The 25,974-nt window shown below is 37.9% G+C and overlaps 4 protein-coding genes and 1 non-coding gene across 6 annotated transcripts; all 5 read left to right on the forward strand.

The window, feature by feature from the left end:
• The first annotated feature begins 18 nt into the window (after positions 1–18).
• On the forward strand, positions 19–3,553 carry LOC103964394. The gene is made up of 8 exons (XR_007253364.1): positions 19–546; positions 731–825; positions 928–1,007; positions 1,294–1,335; positions 1,408–1,535; positions 1,939–2,119; positions 2,372–2,550; positions 2,712–3,553. It is a non-coding gene; the product is annotated as an uncharacterized LOC103964394 (transcript).
• A 5,458-nt stretch (positions 3,554–9,011) lies between these two features.
• LOC103966192 (probable WRKY transcription factor 27) lies at positions 9,012–11,197 on the forward strand. The gene is made up of 3 exons (XM_009379349.3): positions 9,012–9,945; positions 10,178–10,291; positions 10,376–11,197. The coding sequence occupies exons 1-3, from the start codon at positions 9,245–9,247 to the stop codon at positions 10,974–10,976; spliced, it is 1,416 nt and encodes a 471-aa protein (XP_009377624.2). The 5' UTR covers positions 9,012–9,244; the 3' UTR covers positions 10,977–11,197.
• A 3,282-nt stretch (positions 11,198–14,479) lies between these two features.
• Positions 14,480–16,385, forward strand: LOC103966152 (probable NADH dehydrogenase [ubiquinone] 1 alpha subcomplex subunit 5, mitochondrial). Of its 2 annotated transcripts, XM_048570992.1 has the most exons (3): positions 14,480–14,599; positions 14,636–14,967; positions 15,834–16,385. In XM_048570992.1, the coding sequence occupies exons 2-3, from the start codon at positions 14,655–14,657 to the stop codon at positions 16,031–16,033; spliced, it is 513 nt and encodes a 170-aa protein (XP_048426949.1). In that variant the 5' UTR covers positions 14,480–14,599; positions 14,636–14,654; the 3' UTR covers positions 16,034–16,385. The 2 variants fall into 2 exon arrangements, with proteins under 2 accessions (XP_048426949.1, XP_048426948.1); XM_048570991.1 differs by lacking the exon at positions 14,480–14,599 and having other exon boundaries at positions 14,606–14,967.
• Positions 16,386–18,956: 2,571 nt separating this feature from the next.
• Positions 18,957–22,128, forward strand: LOC103964341 (protein SGT1 homolog). The gene is made up of 10 exons (XM_009377275.3): positions 18,957–19,162; positions 19,300–19,369; positions 19,820–19,944; positions 20,152–20,284; positions 20,527–20,623; positions 20,777–20,842; positions 21,099–21,234; positions 21,314–21,396; positions 21,482–21,586; positions 21,740–22,128. The coding sequence occupies exons 1-10, from the start codon at positions 19,003–19,005 to the stop codon at positions 21,845–21,847; spliced, it is 1,083 nt and encodes a 360-aa protein (XP_009375550.2). The 5' UTR covers positions 18,957–19,002; the 3' UTR covers positions 21,848–22,128.
• A 671-nt stretch (positions 22,129–22,799) lies between these two features.
• Positions 22,800–24,593, forward strand: LOC103964342 (trafficking protein particle complex subunit 1). Its single transcript, XM_009377276.3, has 3 exons — positions 22,800–23,216; positions 23,529–23,647; positions 24,228–24,593. Exons 1-3 carry the CDS (start codon positions 22,878–22,880, stop codon positions 24,277–24,279), a joined length of 510 nt encoding a protein of 169 aa, XP_009375551.1. The 5' UTR covers positions 22,800–22,877; the 3' UTR covers positions 24,280–24,593.
• The last annotated feature ends 1,381 nt before the right edge of the window (positions 24,594–25,974 follow it).

Here is a 25,974-nt window from a genome sequence, read left to right on the forward strand (position 1 = left end):
AATGTTTACACGACCTGTCGTTGTGGAAAATATAATTCCAACGACATCCAAAATTAAGCAGATATCTCTCTGCGTCTCTCTCCCGAGCCTCATCCTCTTCCTTCTTATACACAGACAAAAACACTTCGACAAATCCATGGCCTCACCGTCCGAACCACCACACACCAATCAGCAACTCGGACCCACCGTAACCCACCTGGTCCACTCCACCGCATCCAATCTCCTCTCCATCTTCGCCTCCCCCAAGACGACCCCGTCGCCGTCCACGACCCCGCCGGCAATCCGCGTCTGGCTCCTCCTCCCAAACTCGCCGAAACCTCTCGCTTTCCAGCCCGACTCCAATACCTCCGCCATGAAGGGCGTGGCGTCGTCGCCCGAGTCGACCTCCGGGTTCCCGTCAACGGTCAGGATTGCAGGGCTGAACTCGAACATCAAGAGCGGCGCTGGGCCGGCGTTTGTGGGCCAGGTCTTCAGTATGTGCGACCTCTCCGGGACTGGTCTCATGGCTGTCTCCACCCACTTCGACATCCCCTTTATTTCCAGAAGGTAACTTTTTTTTCAACTTTTACAACAATGGTATTTCATATCATGCATAAAGATATCGAATTCAGTTCAATTTTTGATGAAGATGCTGTGTTTGATTTGAGATTATTAAAATTGAGGAAATTTTTAGTGTGTTTGAGATTTTTCCAGCTGAATTTTGTTTAATTTTCATGGCATTTACTCGTAGAACTCCTGAGTGGCTGAAGAAGATGTTTAAATCAATTACTAATAGTGAGAGAAATGGCCCCGTGTTTCGATTTTTCATGGATTTAGGCGATGCGGGTAAGGATTCTGCATAAACAACTGGTTGGTTTTATTGGTTATTTGGTCAAATTTATTTCTATCTCGGGGTGACCTGCATTCTGACTGAGATTGTGTTGTTAGTTACGTATGTGAAACGGCTGAATATTCCGAGTGGCGTGGTGGGTGCTTGTCGTCTTGATTTAGCATATGAACACTTCAAGGTAATCCCAGTTTGTACAGTATGTAAGATAGATGTGAGAGTTGCAAGTTTTCACATTGGCTTAATTACCCATCTTGCACTAAGCTCACATGGGTTTAGCTTCATTCTGGTCTGTTATGAAGTAATGGGTAGAAATCGTGCGCCTTTGTTGTGTTTTGGATTGTGTCAAATTATAGATTTATCGATACTTATATTGCTTTTCATAGACTCTTTTTTGTCAGTTATTTCTGTGGTGCGTTATGCTCCTCTTGGATTAATGAGTGAGTTGTTCACTATGTCTTATGCAGGAAAAGCCCCACTTGTTCCAGTTTGTTCCAAATGAAAAACAGGTAGGATATAACAAGTGACAACCGTCTTCCCTAACATTGTATGGCATTTCTCAAAATCTTCTGCTCCTACAGGTCAAGGCAGCTAACAAACTTCTCAAGACAATGCCGCAGAGTGGCAAATGCAAAAGGGTTGACGGAGTTCCAGTTTTTGGTGCTCAAAACTTGGATATTGCAATAGCAAGCTCAGATGGGATCAAATGGTGTGTTCTAATGTTTTGTGCTTGCTTCTAGTTTTAGGATTTTGATAGATATGTATTTCCTGTTCATTTAGCATTATATGAATGATTTCCGATTATCTGAGCTGTTCTTTTGTAGCAAGTTCTGTGCTACAGTCAGATCTTGATTTTCAATGAAAAAAGTTTCTTCAATGTCTGTAGTATATGGCAATACTGTTTTGTTTTCTTTTGTGGTATAAAACTTTGCAATTTTTATTGCCCTTATTCACCTTTACGCTATGGAAATACTGGGCACCTATTTGATTTTTCAACTGAAGGCTGGTTTTTTTGTTGCAAGATTACTTGTAATTTATACGAGTCAAGTTTGTATTTTGGTGAGTTTTAAGTAGAATAGCTGATGCTCTATTGTTATCCTTTGTTCCAACAGGTATACTCCCTACTTTTTTGATAAAAACATGCTTGATAACATTCTTGAGGAATCTGTTGATCAGCATTTCCATTCTTTAATTCAAACTCGGCACATGCACCGGCGACATGATGTGATTGATGACAACATACCAGCAGAAGTAATTGAAGAGATGGGAGATAACTTATGGGAGCCTCCAGAGGTATGAAATCTCATATCAAGTATTATTTTGATGGAGCAAGTAGTTTGGTGGTGAGACATATACAAGATTTTAAGATGAGGAATCGAGAATCGGGTTCGCATCGTCAACGATAAGCTTAGAATTATTACTCATTCTTCTGACATAACTGCACATGTAGGTGTATAAGTTGTGAAGTTAAAACAATCCCAGTTCACCTTCTTCCTGTTCTCACGTATGTGTATTTTGTTCGTTGCAACATATGTTTCTTGACAGGTTCAGGAAGTAATGGATGAAATGGGGAATCCTGGAATACCTTTGAGTGTCATTTCTAAAGCCGCTGAAATGCAGCTCCTCAATGCTGTTGATAAAGTACTTCTGGGTAATAGGTGGGTACGGAAAGCAACTGGCATTCAACCCAAATTCCCTTATATGGTTGACTCTTTCGAGAGAAGGTACATTAGAATTTAGCAATTGCTTTCTCGAGATATCAAATACCTTTTTTTTCAAATTAAACATTCTTTGAATTTTAACTTGGGTGCTTCTGGATGCTAATAAACTGGCTTGTTCTATCTTTTAGGCTTTTTCTAACAAAATCATGTTCATTCTGTTGCAGGAGTGCGGCCTCTTTCCTCAGAGCTTCTCAGCCAGCCAGATGCCTTGGCAATGGCGAAGCAGTAGATGATACTGAAGATTCTCTAGATTGTAGCACTTCGGAGATTAAATTAAAGGATGATATTCACACCAATAAAGGAAACAAAATAAAACTCCGGTTTCCTTTCGGAGATTGGTTTAGTCATCTGTGGTCGAAACAAAGGGACCAAAATGAAGAGCTGTCAAACGAACAGCATAGAGCAGAGCTCACTACAAAATCCAAACCTTCCTAAGATTACTATGGTTGGCATTTCAACTGGTGAGGCAGGGCCAATGAGTAAAGCAAATTTAAAGAAGACGATGGAGGATTTAACAAAAGAGTTGGAGCAGACGGATTCAGGAAATGGTTTTGGTAGCGATACAAGTAATGAGTTAAGATTTGAAGATAGAGATCCGCTATTTGTGGCAAATGTAGGTGATTATTATTCTGGCATGGCAAAGACGGGTTCATCTAGATGGGTTCGTGGAGGAAACAATTAGGGGGCCTCGCTATGAAACCATTTTTGTGTTCTCTTCAGGTACGATAGAGAATATAGTATGATACTGCCTCTCCCACCATCAAAAGAAGATACATTGTTCCCATGCCATGTATTTCTTTTGATGATGGGATGCTGATTTCTCTAAGTTTCTCGTGCATTTTCGATGTAGCATGTATTTCACGATATGTGATCCGACCATTGTTGTAGAAAGGGTAAAAGAGCGTATGTGTAACGGAATGGATAAAAAAATTTTTTCCTTGAGTGAACTGGGTACTGTAATAGATATTTTTTTGGAAATTTTAATGAAACACTTCTGGTACTGGTATTGGTATTGTTCACTTTTAACGTTAAGGACATTTTTACCTTGAAAAGTCACTCCTGATGCTATTCATTTACACATTTATTTTGTTATTTTCATTAAAATTAAAGTTTTTGAGAACTTTTTGTTAGTTTTCTGATATTGGTATCGTTCACTTTTAACGTAAGACATTTTTACCTTGAAAAGTCACTCCTGATACTGTTCATTTATACATTTATTTTATCATTTTCATTAAAACTAAAATTTTTAAGTACTTTTCGTTAGTTTTTTTTTTTTTTTTTTTTTTTTTTTTTGCTTTGGGATGTGAATCGGGTTTCCATGGATGAGTCCATTGGTTTCTATTTTTTCTGTTATCTTCTAGCAATTTTACTTTGTAAGGCAAATGAGGTAATCAATCATAGGCGACAAGAAAGTTTAAAATATACAACAAATGACAAATGTTGTGGTGGTCATCGTGGTGGTGGAGATGGTTCCCTCGGTGCTTTGGTGTGTGAGTGCCTCTACAATCTGCACCTAGCTCCTAGTGTGTGACACACTTTTCCCACACCATAAAGTGGTTTCTAATGACCTCTTATTTCAAGAACCAGAGATTTTTCAGAATGTCGGATTTATGATTCGGTATATTAAGTATTATAATATACAGGGTTAGATATTTGAAAAAAAAAATAGAATTTCAGCCAATATTATGACACTTGATGTACTGGGTCATGTTCTTAGTATGCTAAAAAATTTCTCCTCAAAAGCCACAAACACGAGTGATTGTTAGTCATTAATGTATGTGTGTTCGATCATGAATCAATGACTCAAAGTTTTAAGAGCGACTCATGATTCATTAATCGAAAAATGATGGTTGAAAGTCTTGAGATTTAGACACAAATAAATGATTGTCAGTCATTGATATATATGTATCTAATCAGGAATCAATGGCTTAGAGTCTCACAAGAGATTGATGATCCACTAATCGAAAAAATGATGGTTGAGAGTATTGAGACCCCTCCCTCCTCTTCTCTTCGCCAAACCGACCCCCCCCCCCCACCCCTCTCTCTCTCTCTCTCTCTTCTTCTCTCTCTCTCTCTCTCTCTCATGACGTTGGCAGCAATCAAATCACTAATCTTCTTACTGGTTCAACCTCCACAAAGACATGAAGCTCCATGGTTTCATCCACAGTCCAAAAGTCAACTAGCTTGAGAACTTGTTGGACCAAACCTAAAAGTCAACCTGCTCTCCCAAACATATATAATGCATTCATAAGCTTCCAAGTTGCCACCACACAAAAAAGATACGAAAGAACTATATCAATCACAAATTCTTATTCCCTAACTAGATTTGATCCTTACATTAAAACGGAAAAGAAATGGTAGTGGTGGTCTCAAATCACATTTTTTTCAATTAAAGGTTTGTTTTGCAGACGTATGTTAGGTTAGTGTTCGTTATGTACACCTACGTTCGAATTATGTCCATTTATAGAGGTTATGGAATATTGAATCGTAAAAATAAATTGGTAAGGGGCCGTTTGCCAACCCTTTCAATTTTAGTTTTTAGCTTTTATTTTTTGAAAACTTAAATTTTATTTGGTAACTATTTTTAATTAAAAAAATGAAAAATAAAAACTAAAAAGTGAAAACTCAAGGCCATATTTTGAAAACAAATAGTTTTCAGTGTTCAGTTTTTTGAAAACTAAAACTAGTTACCAAACAAAATTTCAGTTTTAAAAAAATTGAAGGAAAATAAATTAAAAACAAAACATTTATAAAACGGTCCCTAAAGTTTTGTTATGCACCTTCTGCTTATTATTTTGGAAGATTGGTGTATGAAAAGCTGCTGCTTGCTGGAGGAAGTTATGTGTGCTTCATGGAATTGATTAGGGAGAACTAGCTAGTTGAACTTTTTTTCCTTCCAATTTTTCAACCTATTGTATTATAACACTTGATATACCGTGTTGTATTTTCGGCGTACTAGAAAATTTCTTCCAAATAAACGGAGGCAGCCCTGTCATTTGGTACATATTTTTGTAGCCATAATTATTGTGTCTTTATTTAAATGTTTCCTGTTTATTCACATTAAAAAAAACAACGATAGTTGGCACTTATGGAATCGATTTTAGAGTCTAATGAAATAATTAACTAACAATATGAACCACCATAACAAACCATTTCTTCCCAAAAACTTGAATTCTATTGAGAACCATATCATATAATCAAATTATACTTAGACTAACTACGAATTTGCATTCACTAATTATGTCACAAACCTGTCCGAACCCCCATTACATCCCGGGCTCGACTCCACCGTAGCACGATATTGTCCGCTTTGAGTCCCGATCACGCCCTCACGGTGGATCACCCATCATGGGATTGCTCTCGCGCGCTACTCGCTTAGCTTCGGAGTTCCGATGAACTCCAAAGCCAGTGAGCTCCCAAAAGGCCTCGTGCTTGGTAGAGATGAGAATATACATATAAGGCTTACATGATTCACTCTCCTGGACGATGTGGGATGTTACAAATTATGTCTACTTACTTTTTAAAAATAATTAATTTGATTCACGTGAATAAAGATAATGTATATTTATGATGAAAATTTGAGTTACGGTAGCTTTATGTTAGTTGCCTCGTAGACGTTGCAAAGAGTCATCATATACCTTTATGTAATATCTAATCGTTAATTTTCGAGACTACTCAGTAATTTGAATAACGAACAAAAAAAAAATTAGTAAGAAAAAACAACATTACTTGACACATTAAAAATAAATAAAAAATTAGGATGATTTTCTTATTTTATCTTTCATTGAAATCTAAGATATTACATACTCTGAAGGGTATGATTAATCTCCAATGAAGCTCGAAAAGTTAAAAGCATTTCAGCTCACCTTCACAGCAGTCAAATGGCACACATCCCCTTAAATTTTACAACCAGAAAATCACTCGTGTTTTTCTGCGATGATTTTGTTATTCTGTAATCCATATTTTCAAAACATTAAAATTAAACCCAGCCTTGACGGCCAAAGATTCCTCAATCCAACTAACACCAGCACATCAAATTTAAATAATATAAATGGGACAAGAGACAAAAACTTGGTATATAGGAGAAGAGACAAGCTCAAATGAGAGGAACGTTGTCATTTACCTTTCTGTCCCTATTCCCTACCAGTGGATTTATGCTTTATGCAGGACCCCACCAACCGTGGGACCAGATTCCAGAATTAGGATCGTTGGTAAGGTGTGCTTGATGAACGATTAGGATTTTCTCATCCCCACGTGCGGATCACGCGTTATGGGCTTTTGCACTTAGCTTCTTTTTTTCTTTTTTGGGTTTATCTAATTGTGCTTTTTAATTAATTATAAAGTGCAATATGCCAAAATGTGTGAGAGTTTTTGTATCATTTTAAAGGTAACATAATAATATAAAAAAAACAAAGTGCAGAATTACTGTTTTTTTTCCATTACAAATAATTTACATTCATGAACGTTGGCGGAAATATATTTTAGATAAACCCTTCGAAAAATTATAATTACGTTTTAGAACAATGCTCTTTTCTAAGTACTTTTTCACTTGAGGTCACGATATGATATTTTCTTGTCGATTTCATCGTGTCATAAGTTTTGGTTCATGAGAGGATTCTTTTCTTTTTCTTGACTAATGGACTGAAAAAATTTAAAATTTAAATTAACGTCATTCTAAGATTTGAATTAGAAATTGAGTATTAGACCAAACAGTAATCCACACAATTCGTACTAATATCAAGTTCTATTTCATAAGTTATGATAAATACCAAAAAAGTAAAAATTGGTAACAAAATGTCGGAATAGAAAGGTCGGTCATGCAAGTGATTTGTAGATTAAGCAGTTAAGAGAACACACGAAGTTCTAGGTTCAATTCTCTTTCTCTCAATATTGCTTTTATAAAAAATGTGGGTCCAAAAATTTTGGAACTGAATTATGTTTCTTCCATTATTTTTGCAAATTGTCTATCTTAACCGTTGTTGATTCTTCCTACTAAGTCGTCAAGTTAGTTTAAGATCAATTCATCTTAGGTTTTTAGCTAAAATGGTCCATGAGGTTGACATAATTCTTCATTCTAATCCTTGATAATGAAAACCAATAGAAGTGGTCCATAAGTTTGTCTACCGTAAATCAATTTGGTCATTTCGCGATAAATCTATTAATATGCTCGTTAAGTGGAGGTTTTGGTTTGACAAAAATACCTTTAAAAAGGTGGGCACGCGGTCGTTCACATAACAATTTAACAAGGATATTAACGATTTTTTTTTTTTTTACAGAATAACCAAAATGATTTATGTTGGATAAACTCATTGACCAATTCTATCGATTTCATTAACTATCATTGACTCTTTAAATGAAACATAAACAGTTTTGTTTGTCATGTTCTGTTCTTTCCTTTTTCATACTTTTATCAAATTCTTACGGAGTTGAACCTGAATGCAACAAGGCGGCCAACACAATGCCCTGCCCCAACTAACTAAACCCATTTTGTTCTTTCTGTTTTCGTACTTTTCATCAAACACGTGCACAATTGAACTTGAATGCAACAAGGCGGCAAACACATGCAATGTCTTGCCAACTGACTTAACCCATTATGTTCTTTCCTTTTTCATACTTTTCATCAAACATGTACACAGTTGAACTTGAATGCAAGAAGGCGACAAACACAATGCCCTGCCAACTGGTTTACCCATTTGCAACTCTATCCTATAGGTAAAAATACCTAAATGCTATTTTGATTAGAAAAAGAAAAGAAAAATGACCTATGACCCAACTATTGTCGCACCATGTATCAATTTAAGTGTTTCTCACTAATATTAACAACTATAATGAGTGTGTTACATTAATGCCACAAGTAAGAACCAGCTCAATTTCATATGAAAGAGTTGTTTGAAAAAAACAATTTATCAAGCCTCCCTCGTACCTAATGACAAATACTATACACATTTAAACTATGGTTTCATAAAATATATGAATATATACACAATTTGGTAATATAAAAATGGAGAATAGTTTAACTCAATTTTCCATGACATAATCCGAAATTAATGGCAAACATGCATGTTGACAATGTGGCAGCATTGCTGTTGTCTTGTACCTCTTTACCAAACCTCAAACGTTTTTGATCATATGCCTTTCAAAAGGGATCGATCTGGCTGGGCGTGCGTTATGCAGAGATAAAACCCAGCACTCCATATAACCTCCAGTTGTAGGGCATGCTAGGGCAGTGGTGCACAGACCGTGTGCTCGCATGGTGGTTTTCTAACGCTCACACACGACGGTTTCACAGTTCGACAGCCAATCAGATTTCGACTAGGACCGGCATATGTACCAACTGTCAGTGCCCTTGCCACCGTGTCCGGCCCCGTCTTTGACATTTTAACAAAAGTCAATCAAAAGCCACGGTTCAAATGCATCAAAACCACTATCTTTTTACTTTTCAATTTTTTTTTGGGTTTTTTCTCTCTCTCTTTTTGGGTTAAATTAGTACTAAATTTCAGTATAAATAATTAAACAATTTACCAAGTCAGTGCGCCATTTCCTCTCACTAGCTACAATCTTTCTTTGTCCATGTCTATGCCTGTATCTGTGTCTATGTCTCTCTTCCTCCAAGTCAGCGCCGTCCTTTGAACCTCTCCTTCCTTTTAGCTGCAACCAAAAACCATCACAAAACACCGCAGCCGCTGCCGTTCTGAAAATGGCAGATGATTGGGATCTTTACGCCGTGGTAAGGGGTTGCAAATCAACCGCCCAAATCACCACAAACACAACCATCACCGCCGCCACCACCGCGATCGTACCCACAACCCCTATCCATACACCGTCGGATGAATTCGCAGACGACTCTTTTTGGGATTTGTTGATCAGTTCCGACGAGTTAACCGATCCGTTGTTCTCTTTTCCGGATCTAGACGATCCCAAAGACAATGATTTGCAAGAGCAGCAACAGTCCTTTATCCCCAACCCCACCACCACCAACAACAACAAGAACAACAATCCTAGCACTAACAACACCACCCGTGGACCTAATAATATTATTCCAATTTCCCCCACTATTTCTGACTTTGGAGGATCAAGTGGTAGTGGCCAACATCACCTCCAACAACATCAACAGCAACATCATGCACAACTCCAACAACAACAGCTGCGGCAGCAGCAGAACCAGCAACATCATTTGATGCCTGATCATTTCACCCGGGGAATACCGGCTCCTGCTTTTCGAGGAATCTATGGCCAACAACAACCGCAAATGATGCAGCGGGGGTATCAAATTCTTCAATCCCAGCAGCCCCAAAATCAGCAGGGATTTATGAGGCCCGGGTCCATGAATCCCACTTATCCTCTCCCTCGGCTACCAATTACCATGCCATTGCACACCCCTCGCTCTCAAAGAAGAAGGTATATATACTCAAAATTTGCTATTGAGAAATGATTTACGCACGCCTTTTCTTTTTCTAATTTTTTTTTACCTTTTTTAACTTTTAAATTGAATAAATTAAATGATAATTATGAGATAAAAATAAAAATTAGTGTTGAGAAAGAAATAAGTGCACATAAATCGATTTTAATTCATCTTTGTTCTTGTTTTTGCATTTTTCACATGATGTGAACTACATGAATTGATTCACAGGAGAACCCAGCAAAATAAAAAGGTGTGTGAAGTGAAAGCTGAGGATCTCACGGCCGATTTATGGGCGTGGCGGAAGTACGGCCAAAAACCTATCAAGGGTTCTCCCCATCCAAGGTATGTAATTAGGTTAATTTTCCACACTCAATTTCTCCTTCCCTTTTCTTCGCGATTTTCTCTCTGAATCATGATTCTTTGCAGGAACTATTACCGATGTAGCACCTCAAAAGGGTGTGCGGCGAGGAAGCATGTGGAACGGAGCACGACAGATCCCAACATCTTCACAGTCACATACTCCGGCGACCACACTCACGCTCGCCCGACTCATCGGAACTCGCTTGCCGGTACCTCCAGGAACAAGAAGTCAGCTGCGTCTAAGAATCAAAAGCAGCCAATCAACAACGATTCCGGTTGGGCAGCTGTTCCCAACCCCTCGTCTCCCACCACCGGACAACCCTTGACAGTCCAAGCTGAGGCTCTAGCCAATAAGGTCAATTCTGACAATTCACTCGACAAAGAAAATGAGGAATTTGACGATGACGATGAGGAGATGGATGAGACCGAGTACGGGGATGAGGACGAGGATGATGAAGTTGTGATCCCGGACATGGACATGTCGGATGAGATATTCATGGGGCAGAAGGAACTAGGTAGTACTAGTTCTAGTGGAAGTGGAAGTTCTTCTCTGGTGGGTGCTTCCGGTGATAATTTTTCGGATAATGTGCAATCGAGTTTGGGGTATTCTTGGACTGATGCTAATTGCTCCTCCGCTGCCGGAGCAACCGTTGGCGGTGGTTGCTAGTAGCCAACAAGTAGGGAGGGTGCATAGGGTTTTTATTTAACCTTTTATTATTGTGTTAGTTCTATGAGAGATAGAGAAAAAGAGTGAGAGGAAGGGTTCTTATATTATTAGATTGTATAGAAGAGACAGATAAAAGAGTCTCTTCCTTCTTCCTCATAGAGTTTCAGCTGTATTTCTCTCTTCTTTTCAATTGAACATGAAGAGTTTCTGTTTTTCGCTAATGATTACTTCTGGTGTTTAATATTTAATGAGAAAAAAAAAAAATCTTATCTATAACGATTAACGAATTTATCAACTTTCATCATAATCACGTCAAAGTAAAATTAATTCCCGTACAGAAATACAATTAGTCATATCGTTGTTAGACGTTTATAACTGATTTACCAACTTTAAAATCTCAGACACGCGTTTCATTTTAATAGAAAGAAAACTATTTATAACACTTACCGACTTCGCCATATTCATGTAAATTCATCCACGTGGTAAGATATCGTAACATAATCATTAAATTAACATGATACTTAGAAATACGCATTTCATTTCTATAACTGATAATATGTCGACAAGTTCATTTATATAGGTAGATATAATCAATTATATCATCATTAAACGATGTTTATATAACAGTAAGGGTGGTAATTTGGTAGGGGGTAAAAAAAAAAATTAGCCATGAGTTTCGTGTGTTCTGAAAAACTAGTTTAACAAATGTGATTAAGGATGACAAAACCCTCATCTCTTATTGATGATGTAATGAATATTTATATGTAACCATGGATCATGAGGTGCTATGAGTTTGATACTTGTTGCATTTGTATATTTAACTTGTATGCACTTTGTCTTGAACAATTTCTTCCACCACATTCATGACATGATATATAATAAACATTTAACTAATTACATCAGAAATATAAAAAATATTAATATATTAAAAATTTCAGGAAAAAAAGACAGTACAATAAATAACAAATTTTGTAAAAGAAAAACACAAAGTAGAGTTATGTTTTAGCGATCTATAGCTCAATTGGGAAGTGATATTAATTGAAAGCACTTTTAAAATGTTTTTGGGTTTCAAGTGTTTTTTCACGATTAACTTGCATTTTTATTAAGAATTGATTTCAAAACTATTTTCTCTAAAAACGTTTCCAAACATTTAAAAGTACTTTTGAAACGATATTTTTATATCTCTATTAATTAATGAAACTCTTTTTGTTAACCAAAAGAAGGTGAAAAGATTATTTAGTCTTCTATCACACAAAAAAATGATGGGCAATAATGTAATTTAACAAGTCCAAATTTTATTGTTTTTTATTAAAACTTCACATACAGATGATGTTAAAATATTTTCAATATTTAAAATTAAAATTTAAAAAAAAAACCTCCCACTCCCCCTCTCCCCACGTTCTCTCTCTCTCTCTCTCTCTCTCCTCCCCACCTAGCTCTCTCATTCTCGTTTTTCTAAAAAATGTGTTTATACACATAAAGTATGTAGGCAAACGCTAGTATTATATTAAAGATACTCTTTTTTGTTAAGTGATAATTTTTTTGCTTTTTTTCTTCTTCATATAGATAACGACTATATTAAAAATTTTAATGTAAGAGTCGGGCTAAACCATCACAATAAGTCATCAATAATTGATATCAAACTCACTATTCATGAAAGATGAAGTCAATACTACTCACTTACAAGTGATAAAAAATCGTTTACTAAATTATTTGAAATTTAAGGTTATTATTGTAATTACCTACAATCCACTTTTGTTTTTGGTATCTTTATTTTTCTCTCCGTTTTATGTTATGGTATTTATGACAATATCCAACAAAAAGACATCCTATTAACTAAAGCTTCAATACTTTCTTAAGAAGAGGTGAAAAATCTGATTGGATAATAAGTCAATACTGTTTTTTAGACCACATTTATTACTATCGATACGGTTATTTTTTAATTTCGATGCATGCATGCATGGAGGCCACTTGTATCAGTGAAGTGGTCAGTAACGTCTAATTTTTAAGGTAACAATTTTATTTGGGAAAATGTTTGTACTTTTAGAAATTGTTTATATCCTTTGACAAACCATGGTGTAAGATATGTTATCCCCATGGTTTAATTAGTCAGACCGTGAACCGCTCCGGTTTATGTCCTTTGTCACAATACAAACGCTATTCTCTTTTTGTATGTTCACATAAGAGGACAAAATTCGGGTGGCTTATTGGCAAAGTAATCTCTTTGGATATTTAAGGATTAGATTAGGTCAAATATATTTTACTTAGGGTTTTGTCTTTAACTGTAATTAGAAAATATTATTGAATATTTTATGTGGAAAAGAAAACATCCGGGAAAGTCATTTTTACACATTAATTAGAGCTTGTTTGAAAGCGTTTTTGAAATGGCTGAAATTGTTTTAAAAAGGGCATAGATAACAAAACAAAGAGAAGTTTTTCCTCGAAACATGAGGATAGGATCGGTGAAAGCGCTTTTAGTAAAAAAAAAAAAAAAAATTAGAATCAATTATTAATAAATGCAAGTGAATTCTGAAAAAACACTTCAAGTGCTTTTGGAATAAAAATTCATTTTCTCTACACTCGTTTTTTAAAAGCACCTTCAAACGAGTCTTTAGCCTCTTACACTCCTTTGTTTCTTAAACTCCTCTATTTAAATCTAATTGTTAATTCTGTTTAATTTATTCATTCCGATGCTGAGAAATAAAAAAATTGTGTGAGAAGAAAAATAAGTGTGTGAAAATCAATTTCCGACATATAAATATCTACAAGTGAATTATAAATTAATGATTGAGCATCAATCCTATATCATAAGCAATGGGGTGTGGTTGCAGAAAAATACAAGGAATTTTAATGGTGAAGAAAGTTGCTGGTTTATTATAAAAATAAGGGATGTAGTACTATACTTATTAAATTAATAATTAATAATTTAGTATGAGGGACCATGTCTATAACAAAGATTTGAATCCTCTCCTGAGCTCAGAGAACTGAGCCTCCTGAGCAAAGAACATGGGCCGTTGAATTTTGATTAATCAGCTACAATTATTATAACTTTTAGAGGAGCTCCCTGTTTATAGCCATTGGATTAAAATCAACTGTCCAAGTTCTTTGCTCAGGAGGCTCAACCTCTAAGCTTAGGAGAGGATCCAAATCCCTATAACAAAATGAATAAATTATAAAAAAATAAAAATAAAATAACAAGAGTTCTTGTTTATTATTTGTTTTGTACCTCTTAATCTTAATAAATAAGAGATGTGGTACTATACTTATTAAATTAATAATTTATATGTGATGAATTATTATTGTGGTTAGAACTTCCTCTTTGATGCGCTGTGTTTCAAATTTAAACTTTTTTCACTTTAATTGTAAATTAATATAAAATATTGTTTGTATTAAAAAAAACTCGCTCGACCATTCGTATTTGGGATCAGGCCCAAAGTCTACTGCAGGCCTTGATTGCTTTTACATGATTGGGCTCATGACGACGTGGGAACAACAAATTACTTGAAACCCGAATTCTGAAACCATATCCGTTTCCCAAAACGGGTTTTTTACAGCGTGCGAGTGAGAGCTCCTAGAGAAGAAGAACCAATCCGACTCGGAGCTTTCAAATCGCAGAGAGAGAGAGAGAGAGAGAGAGAGAGAGAGAGAGAGAGAGAGATAGAGAGAGGATTCGAAAACATGTTCCTGCGAGCAATCGGACGGCCGTTGTTGGCCAGGGTGAAGCAGACGACGGGGATTGTAGGGCTGGACGTGGTCCCCAATGCGAGGGAGGTCCTAATCGAGCTCTACTCCAAAACCCTAAAGGAGGTCCAGGCGGTCCCCGAGGACGAAGGCTACCGCAAGGCCGTCGAGAGCTTCACACGCCACCGCCTCAATGTCTGCCGCGAAGAGGAGGACTGGGAGGTCATCGAGAAGAAGCTCGGCTGCGGTCAGGTCGAGGAGCTGATCGAGGAGGCGCGCGACGAGCTTACTCTCATCGGCAAGATGATCGGTCAGTATAATATATTATTTTTATTGCTGGTTTTGGTAATTGATTTATTTAGTTTTTTCTCGTTTTTGAAAGAAATGAAATTGAAAATGGTTATTTGTGTTTTGGGATTGACATTGGCCATGAAAATTGAAATTTAGCTAAGAAATGTGGTTTTATGTTGGGAAATTGAGTGCTTGTTTGTGATTTCGACATTTTTGCTTAGTTTAGTTGATGAGAAATCGAAAAGTAATCGAATTGGAATTAGAAATTTTGGTGATTCATCTGGCCTGTGTAGTTTTGTTTTGTGATGATAACTTAATAAGTTGTTCATTTCTAGTAGTGGAAATTAGGGGAAAAGTGAGCGAAGTTCATAAATTTTTTAGCAGTCGGGTTTTTTGTTTACTACGTCAAGAAACGAAAGGTGGGTACTTGATTTTATCAGTTCCGAAGAAACTATGATTGCCCGAGAATGCTGGTTGTTAATGCATATCATATGAGGTGGTTAAAGAAGAAAAAAGAGGCTGGCAGGGGGCGGGTGGTGGTTGCGGTTAATGGACACAATTGAATCCAAGTTCAAGTGGAACATATAATAAGCAAATATGTTTTCTTCACCTTGAAGCATTTCAAACTCTCGTTCAATGTCCAAAGTAGGAATCTTTGTTTGTGTGAACTGTGAACTATGGTTTTTACTAGCCATTGTGTACTTGCATGCTTCAGTTAATGCTGATTTTTTGGTTCTTCCGTCTCAGAGTTTTATCATTCTGATGATCAAACTGATGTCTTTCTGTTGCCTTTGTATGAAGTTCTTTTTTGACCTGACATTTTGAAATACAATATACAATGGATTGTTTGTAATAGTTTGCGTTCTGTATTGACTTGCATTGCAGAGTGGGATCCATGGGGTGTTCCTGATGATTACGAATGTGAGGTGATCGAGAACGATGCTCCAGTTCCCAAACATGTTCCTCTGCACCGACCTGGTCCTCTTCCTGAGGAGTTTTACAAAACGCTGGAAGGACTTACTACAAACCAACCAAAGTTGGATGAGGCTAAAGTCACCTCTATTGGTTCAGAAGCAAAGGAGTAAACCATTCGTCGGCATATGCTTCTAGGTACTCTGGATTCCAGATTTGAATTGACGTCTTTTTTCTTGTATTCTCTCCTGTTTATTGCTGGTGACAATGCCTGTTTGCTGGGCTGTATAAATTTTAATCATGGGAGGAACGCTTGAATTTTTCGATTTCTGCACTTGATACCATTTAGATGCTGTTTACTTAAGTTCCGTCCTTGATTCCCATTGAGAATGAATAATGTAACACAGTTTTAGCTCTTCGAGTATTGGCATTGGGATTGTTCGTGGTTCTGGCATTATGAACGATCTCTGGTTCTTGATTTGGATCACACAATTGCATAGTTATAAACTCTTTGTTGTGGCTTTCTGAATTCTTGTAATTTTACGTATTAAAACAACCAGAAAGCTCCTCTGCTGCATATACGTATATACTTAGATGCGCGTATGGAGGCGTTACACGTTGTATTGAGGAGACCGAATGCCACAGCTAACTTCTCACTATGACATAATGAATCTTCATAGTCCGATACGGGTATCCTCTCTTCTTCAACTCCCTAAACCCCCCCTTCTTTAATCCCCTCTCTCTCATTGCCTGTCGTGTACTTTTGGCTAAATCCGGCTGACCAGAATCATCGTACAAACTTGCAAGCAGCACGTAAAATGCTGGATCAGACGGGTCAAGCTCCATCCCTCGCCTTGCTGTATATTCCCCGGGAGCAATGTTTTTATCTCCGTAAACGCTCTCAAACCATCTTCTATGAGGTCAGAAAACATTTCGTGTGCACATCAACTCCTGCACCTCCGGCACAAGTATCATCCTCCAAGCATTGATCACCCGCGAATGAATCCAAGCTCGACCGCATATGTATGGATTCGAGTCCTGTAATCCAACTCTCCCAACGATGAGCATGATTTAGGCCACTGGAGAGCGTAAACTCGTTGGTGGCACTGCCCGGAAACAATCATCGAATCGAAGAATTCAAGCGAGACGTAATAGTGTCCGTTCCTGACATAAGCAGACAGCTCCCCAGTGCCAATACTCAAGCGAGACGTGATAGTGTCGTCGTCAAGACGCGGGTTGGTAATTGCACTGCGGACACAGATGCCCCCTAGCAGGGACTCTGAGTTGCACGCGGAAAGAACGCGGAGGCAACTTTCTTTGAAACAGTTGACTTCATTTGTGTTGACAACGAGCCTGGTGACTTCTGCTAGAGACATCAAAGTTCAGAACCTTCTGGTGTAGTTAAGTTTGAGGGAGGAAAAGACTAAACAGCACGTGACGGTTTGACTGTCACACTTAGTAGAAAACTAACGGTATTATATAGGAGAAATTTTTGAACGTGACAAAAACACAACCGGTATACCAGGTGTCATAATAATCAGGCTACGCTACTCGCCACCTCGGTTGCCAACATGGCATTTGCTGAATTTTAGTATATTGGGATAATGATCGGTGCAGGTCAATGGTCGTTGTTGTTGAATTTAGTCATGGACAAAGGGAAGCTTCCTTTCTCAAAGATTGGGTTGCTGGTATATGAATATGGAAGCTACCACGAAAACTTATATCTGAAAAATTATGTTCCTTTTTGCTTTGCTTTATATAATACGTGCGAAAACCTTGCATAGAGATATTTTTATAATAAGGGTGTGCTATGCGCAACGACACAATATAACATGAGACATTAATTTTAACAATATACCACTTCATGCCAAACGTTTTTTATATTATCGTATATAACGCTTTACTTCAGTGACGAAAAATAATTCTGTTTATATACTTTGGTTCTTATTAGATGCCCACCTGCCCAAATAAAGAGTTGACTTGTCTAATAGTATAGATTGTATTCATTTGAGCGCATCCTGGGATTGGGAGTAAATAAAAGTAGATGGAAACATGGAAGCTGCTAAGAAAAGTACAAGAAGTTGCCTTCCTTGTTTGGTTTTTCTTGGAAAAATACTTTCCCACCGGAAGCAACAAAAAGATAACGAATTTGTGTGGTGCCACTGAAACCAAAATATAACAACTGTATCAAAACACCATAGGAGTTCAATTGGAGAAATAAACTCCTCATCAATCTACTTGTCGCGCTACATTTAATTTTTTGTTGTGAATCTTGTTTGATACTCTTTTCTCATTGCAAAGTCACTAACTTAACCAAGGAGCTTCTATATAGACCTTTGTATAGAGATGATCTACACGAGGTGGAGCCAGCGTTAGGTCGGATGTGATTAAAATATAGAGAATCTCGTACTAATTTCGAATATAGATTTTTCTTGTAGACTAGATTTGGCTAAATTAGCTAGAGTAATATGCTCCACCTTCTTAGCCAAATTCAAATCTCCCTGTCTATTTTTCAAAGGTAAACTACTGCTTGACTACATAAATTCTTAGTCTATTACCCCAGTTGAAATTGACATTCTAAATTAATTTTTGGTAAATTAACTCCCTAAACCATTTGAAATCAGTTAGTTAACCCTCACCGTACGGTTCGATAAAAAATTCGTCAACTTTGTTAGAAAGTACTGGCACGACTTTACTCTCAAGAATAAATCACACGCCAGTATTTAATGACAAAGTACATGAATTTCATTAAAATCTAACGATAATGGATTAATTGGTTAATTTCAAATAATTAAAAACCAAAGAAAGTAAATCAAGAGGTCAGTTGCAAGCTAGTAATAATTCAAGGGTTAAACGACCCTTTTTTTTTTTTCTTTCAACGGAGTCAAAGACTTCATCAAAGTCTCCCTGGAACGTTCATAGATTCTTCTTCTTAAAAAAAAAAAAAATATATATATATGTATGTATTGGTGGGAACTACATAGGGCCGAAGCCCAAAGGCCCAAAACACCACACTATTTGCGTCGACTTCGATAAGTGTTTTCCTCTTCTTTGCCACCGCAAATCAATCTTACTTTCGCTACATTTTTTTCTAGATCCTTCGATCTCCAACTCTCAGTCCACGGTGAAGGTTGCTCCGCCCATGGCTTCCGATCTCGAACAGCGTGCCAAGGAGGCGTTCATGGACGACCACTTCGAGTTGGCCGTCGACCTCTACACCCAGGCCATCGCTCTCAACCCCCAGAACGCCGAGCTCTACTCCGACCGCGCCCAGGCCAACATCAAAGCCGGCAATCTCACTGGTACCCTCTTTTCCTCTTGTAATTTCGTGAATACCCGTTTCTTTTTTTTTCATGTTTGGTTCCCAAGAAAGCCCGAGAAAATACTCGATTGGATTTTCTAATCCTCTTTATCTGTTGTGGGTTTTTCTTGTTATCAGAGGCTGTTGCGGATGCGAACAAGGCAATTGAGTTCGATCCGTCATTGTACAAAGCGTATTTTCGAAAAGGGTGAGCTCGAATGCACAACACCGATAACCCGTAATTATATTTGTTGTTTTTGAGCACCTGTTTGTATTGGATACTGAAAAGAGTGTAACTTTTAATTGAAATTTTAGGTCTGTAATCTAATGGGGTGTTAAATTTTGCCTAAATCTTGCAACCATCAGCTCTGAAAATCTATAAAGGTCATGCTGATCCTCCGTTATCGTTGTGGATCTTTCGCCTTTTGCGAAAGGGAAAGGCTTATAATGCTAATTCTAAGTGTTTCGAAACTTTTGAGTTATGTTTTTGGCCAAAACCTTGGAGGGCTCATTTCTAGGGTATTGTGTAGTCCGTTCATGAAACTCGTTATGTATTGCATGTAGGGTTTTATAAGTTATGTTCTGCACTGGGAACAGTGTCATTGCTAATGTCACTGATTGTTTTACAATTTTTGTTCTTTGCTGTTGATGGCTACAGAATTGCCTGCATCAAGCTCGAGGAATATGAGACTGCAAAGGCGGCCCTGGAAACCGGTGCTCCTTTTGCCCCGCAGGAGACAAGATTTGCTAGTTTGATAAAAGAGTGTGATGAAAAAATTGCAGGTGCGTTGTTTGATTGTTACAAGTTTGCACCTTTTTAGGGATTCATGTAATGGCGGGCCTTTCTCACAATTAGATGTTTAGCTTTCTTATACAATGGATTGTTTTCCTGGTAACAGGGGCATCTGAGGAAATCATTATAATAGAAATTACTCGTTCTCATGTAGTTGATCATCTTTGTCTTATTTATACTGTTTCATGTCCAATCAGAGGAAACTGGTGTTCTACCAACGCATTCGGTGGAGGAAAACATTACAGAGAATGTTATACCTGCAAAAGATGTTGAGCCTGTGAGTCAACCTTCCAATCAGCTGACCGTAGCAACTGTCAAACCAAAATACAGGTTAGTCGAGATCAATATAATTTCTGTTGCCGAAGTTTTTTAGTTTCATATTTTTAAGGAGCATCACCAAAACATTCTGTTTGCAGTTTTTTGTTATTCCTTTTCATCTTTTTGTACTGTCTGTATTGAAGCTCCGAGATATCTATGCATGCTTGGGTAATACCCTCATATTTGCTTTTATCTATTGTATCCTTACTCCTTAGTCACTGAGATGCATGATTTGGTGGAAATTTTTTATGTAGGCATGAATTCTACCAGAAGCCAGAAGAAGTGGTTGTGACTATATTCGCCAAGGGCATACCTGCCAAAGATGTACATGTTGACTTTGGTGAACAAATAGTATGATTCTTATTGATTCAGTGCTTCTTTTTATTATTTGTTCGCAGTGATCTCATAGTTGTCTAGAACCTACATAGTAAAAAGGTTTTCTGGGTATTGTCAATTGTGTACAAGTTTTACGGCTGATGAATCACTTTTCTTGGTTGTTTCCAGCTAAGTGTTAGCATCGATGTTGCTGGTGAAGATACATATCATTTTCAACCTCGCTTATTTGGAAAGGTATTGCACCAATTCTATGTTGCTGAGGTTTTTCTTTTTGTTTGTAACAAGGATATATACAGAAAATTAAAGAAAAACACTGCATGCCCGCTTCCAATTTTTATTTTCAAATAATTGGCAGTATCGTATCCTTTGCATTTAATCTGGCCCCAGTAGTTGGTATCCTTTTGAGCCATTGGCTGATTTTATATATGCATTATAGATGGCTTATATTTTCAAATGAAAAATAACTGTGAGCTTTGGTGGTTGCGAACAGATAATACCTGAAAAATGCAGGTTCGACATTCTCTCCACCAAAGTTGAAATTCGCCTGGCTAAAGCTGAACCAATACATTGGACATCTCTTGAATTCAGCAAGGACAGCCTTGTTCCAGTAAGGGTCAGTGGCCCAGGTATGTTAATATGTTTGCAATCCTCTGATTCTAAAACTAGATTAGAAATTAGCTACTAAAAAGTGTTAACTGCCAACAGTTGTTGGAGCGACAAGACCATCCTACCCATCCTCAAAACCAAAAAAGGACTGGGATAAGCTTGAGGCTCAAGTAAAGAAGGAGGTTTGCTCGTAACCCAGTTAGTTGATTTGACATTATACTTGCATGTTTCACTTCACGATACTTACTCCGATGCGTTGTGATTCAGGAAAAAGAAGAGAAGCTTGATGGTGATGCAGCTCTGAACAAATTTTTCCAGGACATATACAAGGATGCTGATGAGGACACAAGAAGGGCCATGAGAAAATCTTTTGTAAGGCATTTTCGTATCTTGTATTTTGATATCCAGTAAAATTCATAATTCCGATCACCATGAAAGATTCTGGTGGAACCACCAGTCTTGGGATTAAAATCAGCTTACGTTATATTGACTTGCATATTGCATCGTTGTGTTTGTACTGCACAGGTGGAGTCAAACGGGACAGTGCTTTCGACAAACTGGAAAGAAGTGGGAAACAAAAAGGTTGAGGGAAGTGCTCCCGACGGCATGGAGATGAAGAAATGGGAGTTCTAGACTGTTGCTGAATTCTTGTACTAGTTGGAACTTGGATGATATGCTTTTTTGGCTTGTAACCTATTGGTGTTTGATTTTGTTGGTTGGACAGACAACGATTAGTTTCCAATTAGTCTTTGGCACTACTCTGGCTGTGTGGATGATGATTCTCTCTTTTGAAATCAGCCAGAATTGGTTTTTTCTCTCCTGTGTTTTGCTTGTGCGTTGTACTATCGAAACCGAACCTGTCTGGACGAATTTGAAGTGTTTAATACTTAATTACTTTGTTCTTGCCTTGATCATATTCCGGTTTTGCCGAGTCCGGCTTTAACTCGTGCGGTCGGCCAGTCCTCGGTGTGACGATGTGCGAAAGAGTGGTGCTATTCACGCTCTTTTTGTATCTCTTCATCTAGGGTTTTTATCGCGGTCGGTTCTTGAAATTAGCTGGAAAAGAAAATGGGTAAAGCGATTCAAACTTGGGTGTTGAGCGAGAGCGAAGAGCATCTTGCTTTAGCTAACTTGATTTGATGGTACAGCTAAACTTTTGATTAATCAAAAAAGAAAACTTGTCATCGTGAATATTTCTCTTTTGATACAATCAATCAATCAAGTGGTTAACATAAACAAGCAGTAGCAGTTGACGTTTTATCGTAGTGACGGATAACAACAATACCTATGTATTCTGGTACGAATTCGATTTGCACCGCTCATTTCTCTGTGACATTAATAATTTAACTTACTGTCGTTTGTAAAAGAAAACGTAAACAAGCAATACATATTTACAAAAAATTAAACTGAAGTTAAATTCTAAAGCATAGCATAAAACACAGCGTTCGACCCTCACGGACGAAAACGCTGCGTTTCACGATCTGATGGTTTCCTGCTACCTGTAAGTTCTGCAGTATCACTATCGTCCTCTCTAAAATCTGATCATTTTTTTTGTTTCTTTGGTCTGCGAGTGCGACGGCGAGTTCGGAAAATACGATCAATCAGTTTATTGGATTCCGATTTCGAAATTTGAAATCCAGCGAAGCAGGAATATCACCAAGAAATGCAATTCTTCGGAGGAACGGAGATAAGCCCGTCGCTGCCGGCGTCGACGGCGTCGGGGAACAACGGGCACATGATGTACGTATTCAACCGCAACGGCGTCTGCCTGCTCTACCGCGAGTGGAATCGGCCGCTCCATACCCTGAACCAGCAGCAGGATCACAAGCTGATGTTCGGGCTCCTCTTCTCCCTCAAGTCCCTCACCGCCAAGATGGACCCCACCACGCCGGACAAGGCCAACCTCGGCGTCCCTCAGCTCCCCGGCCAGGGCTGCTCCTTCCACAGCTTCCGCACCAACACCTACAAGCTCACTTTCATGGAGTCCCCTTCTGGCATTAAGGTTTTTTTTTTCTTCTCAATTTTTGCAAATCATTGGCATTCGGATCTAGAAATTGAGAAATATGGGTTTGGATTTTGATTGGAATTAAAGGTTTTGCTGATTCTGGTGGCAATTTGCTCGCACTAGATCTACCCCATTTAGCAATTTAGATTCTTGAACTTGAATTTGTGCTTAGCTTCGCAATTAGCGATTTCGATATGCGTCGTTGATTATGCCGAACTTCGTAATCTTATGATAATTCTTACTGCAAGTTTAATGTGCTAGAAAAAGCTTTTTAATTGATGTGCTTTGGTTACTGTTTCTGGTGTGCAGATTATATTGGTTACACATCCTAGAACTGGTGACTTGAGGGAGTCTTTGAAGTACATTTATAACTTGTATGTCGAGTATGTTGTGAAGAACCCGCTCTACACTCCCGGAACTCCGATCAGGTAACTGACTCTGTTCTCCTCATTATAACATAGTGAGCAATAATCTTCAGTTCTCACACGGAGAAGTTTTATGTGATAGGTCATAGATAATTATTCGTGTTATCACAGTGAGAAGTTTCATTGATAGCAATCCCTATTCCTTGCTACATGAATATAAATGAAACCTTTTTCATGTTTTCTTATCACGCTGATGCATCGCGTTGGGTTGGTCAAGTAAAAAATTTAGAAAGATGCAACTAATGGTGAAGAAAATGTGTCCTTAAATATTGTGTTGCGTGTCGATGTGTCTTGATATTCTGTATGTGCAACATGTCTATTTGAATTCTTTTGGTGGCTTAGGCATCGCAGATACTTCATTATTCCTGAATAGTTGACGTCTTGATACTAAAGCAATTTATTTTTCTGTCACACCACTAGAAAGGCTTTGTAGTATCTTGCGATTGCTTTTTTTTTTTTTTTAAGTGATTTCAATACAGGTTTCAACTGTTCTGTCACTGTGTGGTTATATACTTCATAAGGTTTTCACACAATCGGAAAAAGGTCTTTGAGTTGCAGAGTAATTGAGTAATTTTCCTTGTAGGTGTGAGCTATTCAACACAACTCTTGACCAATACGTCAGGAGCATTTCATAGAAGGAAAAGGGAAGTGCATTGGAAAATTTCACCTATATGTGTTGTGCTTGGATACTAAATCATGTCTAGGCTTCTTTTCTGCCCACATTTACTCTTACCCTGGACCGAAGCCAATGTACATTTGGGTTCATTCAGAACGTAGGTTATTGAATCTACCATGTAGAGGATATTTTCTGCAACTTGATTCTAAAAGTTTTACAATGAGATATGAGCGTACTTTTTCATCGTGTGGACTTGATGTGTTCAGTGTCATCATGTAGTGTCCTATTTGGTTATGACAAATTGATTTAATGCTTGGAAGCATGATTTGTTAATTGTCAGCAGTTACCGATTAATTTGTTTGGTTTTTCTTATCAATTTTAGTGTCTCTATGCCTCTTGCCGTAGGCTTCAATTAGTCTATCGGAATAGAACTCTGTAGTTTCCTGTTGTTTTTTTCGGATATCATGTATGTTGCGAACCAGTGTTTGACCTTTGTAGAAGATGCGGAATTGCGATGGTACTGTTATTAGTGATGAAACTGTAATCTTTTGGTATATTGTTAGTGTCTCCGGAGATGATTAGAAATATTATTCCCTTTCCTTTTGAGGTTTGCAGCTAACAAATTTATAAGATTAAGGATCCACAGGGCTGCAACTTCCTTTACCCATCGCCACCAATTGGCCGCTTGGTGGCCATGGTAGAACCAGGCAAGCTAGATCGACTCCATCTCTGCTAGACTGCATGCCACCCCCCACCCCCTCCCTGCGCAGGCACCACCTCGGCACCATCTCTTTCCCTTCCTCACCTCTTCTCCCAACCACGAAACACACTCATTATCAGCGGGGATAGATCAGATTGTCGCTGCACAGAATGGTTGAGCTAAACTTCATTTGGTGATCCTTGCTGGTATGACTGACTTTTTCCTAGCAAATTACCAAGTTTTTCTTATAGGTACCGCCATTATTTTGAGCAAATTTTATTTCTTGGTGAAGATGGAATGATTGAAATGGAAAAGATTGATTTATGGAGCAAATAATTATTCACAGCCGCAATGGGAGAGTTTAATTGCCATTCCATTCCGTGGAAGGGTTTTGTAATTCAGTTGATTAAGAGCATTCACTATTACTCGTGTTTTCGAGTTCGCTTCCTCCCCTCAAAAAATGTCATTGGTGTTTGGTAACGATTGGAATGGAAAAGGGAAACGACTATGACAAGATACAAGCGGGTATATTTCCGTGTTCCTACAGAAAATTAATGGCAATTGATATGTGACAAATGAGTTTTATTAGCAACTTACAGCGTTCGGGGTTCAAATCCTTCCTCTTCTCATCATTTTAGTGTAGTAATATCGCTTGTACTAGAAAAAAATGGTGAGCTTAGTGTGCCACGTTTTGGTGTGGGAAACAGATGCCAAAAAAAAAAAAAAATGCAACAAGGTGCAAAACTCAGTAATGTGCAAGGGTACCACCAATCCAATAGCTTCAATTTCACAAGTGAATGACCAAAAGAACAGAAGAAAGAAAGCAAGTGGAAACTGAAAGCTATGAATGTTCTAATGCATTGGCATCTACAAACTTTGCAGCAAGGGAAACAAAATCCGGCTGTTGGGGAGAGGGGCCGAGGGGCGTCCTCGGTCAAGTTTTGCTTCCAAATTTCGATTCTAGACCGCCTCTCCGATCCTTCCTTCTTCTCTGTCGTCCTTTCGGAGTCGGAA

The sequence above is a fragment of a genome, unplaced genomic scaffold, assembly GCF_019419815.1.
Source record: "Pyrus x bretschneideri cultivar Hongxiangsu unplaced genomic scaffold, Pyrus_bretschneideri_v1 Contig57, whole genome shotgun sequence".
Lineage (NCBI taxonomy): Eukaryota > Viridiplantae > Streptophyta > Magnoliopsida > Rosales > Rosaceae > Pyrus > Pyrus x bretschneideri.

Coding starts and splice junctions, on each gene's coding strand:
- LOC103966192 (XM_009379349.3), top strand. CDS start 9,245: ATGGCAGATGATTGGGATCTTTACGCCGTGGTAAGGGGTTGCAAATCA. Junction 9,946..10,177: donor CCTCGCTCTCAAAGAAGAAG/GTATATATACTC, acceptor ATTGATTCACAG/GAGAACCCAGCAAAATAAAA. Junction 10,292..10,375: donor AAGGGTTCTCCCCATCCAAG/GTATGTAATTAG, acceptor GATTCTTTGCAG/GAACTATTACCGATGTAGCA.
- LOC103966152 (XM_048570992.1), top strand. CDS start 14,655: ATGTTCCTGCGAGCAATCGGACGGCCGTTGTTGGCCAGGGTGAAGCAG. Junction 14,968..15,833: donor TCTCATCGGCAAGATGATCG/GTCAGTATAATA, acceptor CTTGCATTGCAG/AGTGGGATCCATGGGGTGTT.
- LOC103964341 (XM_009377275.3), top strand. CDS start 19,003: ATGGCTTCCGATCTCGAACAGCGTGCCAAGGAGGCGTTCATGGACGAC. Junction 19,370..19,819: donor AAAGCGTATTTTCGAAAAGG/GTGAGCTCGAAT, acceptor TGATGGCTACAG/AATTGCCTGCATCAAGCTCG. Junction 20,285..20,526: donor ACTGTCAAACCAAAATACAG/GTTAGTCGAGAT, acceptor TTTTTTATGTAG/GCATGAATTCTACCAGAAGC.
- LOC103964342 (XM_009377276.3), top strand. CDS start 22,878: ATGCAATTCTTCGGAGGAACGGAGATAAGCCCGTCGCTGCCGGCGTCG. Junction 23,217..23,528: donor AGTCCCCTTCTGGCATTAAG/GTTTTTTTTTTC, acceptor TCTGGTGTGCAG/ATTATATTGGTTACACATCC. Junction 23,648..24,227: donor ACTCCCGGAACTCCGATCAG/GTAACTGACTCT, acceptor TTTTCCTTGTAG/GTGTGAGCTATTCAACACAA.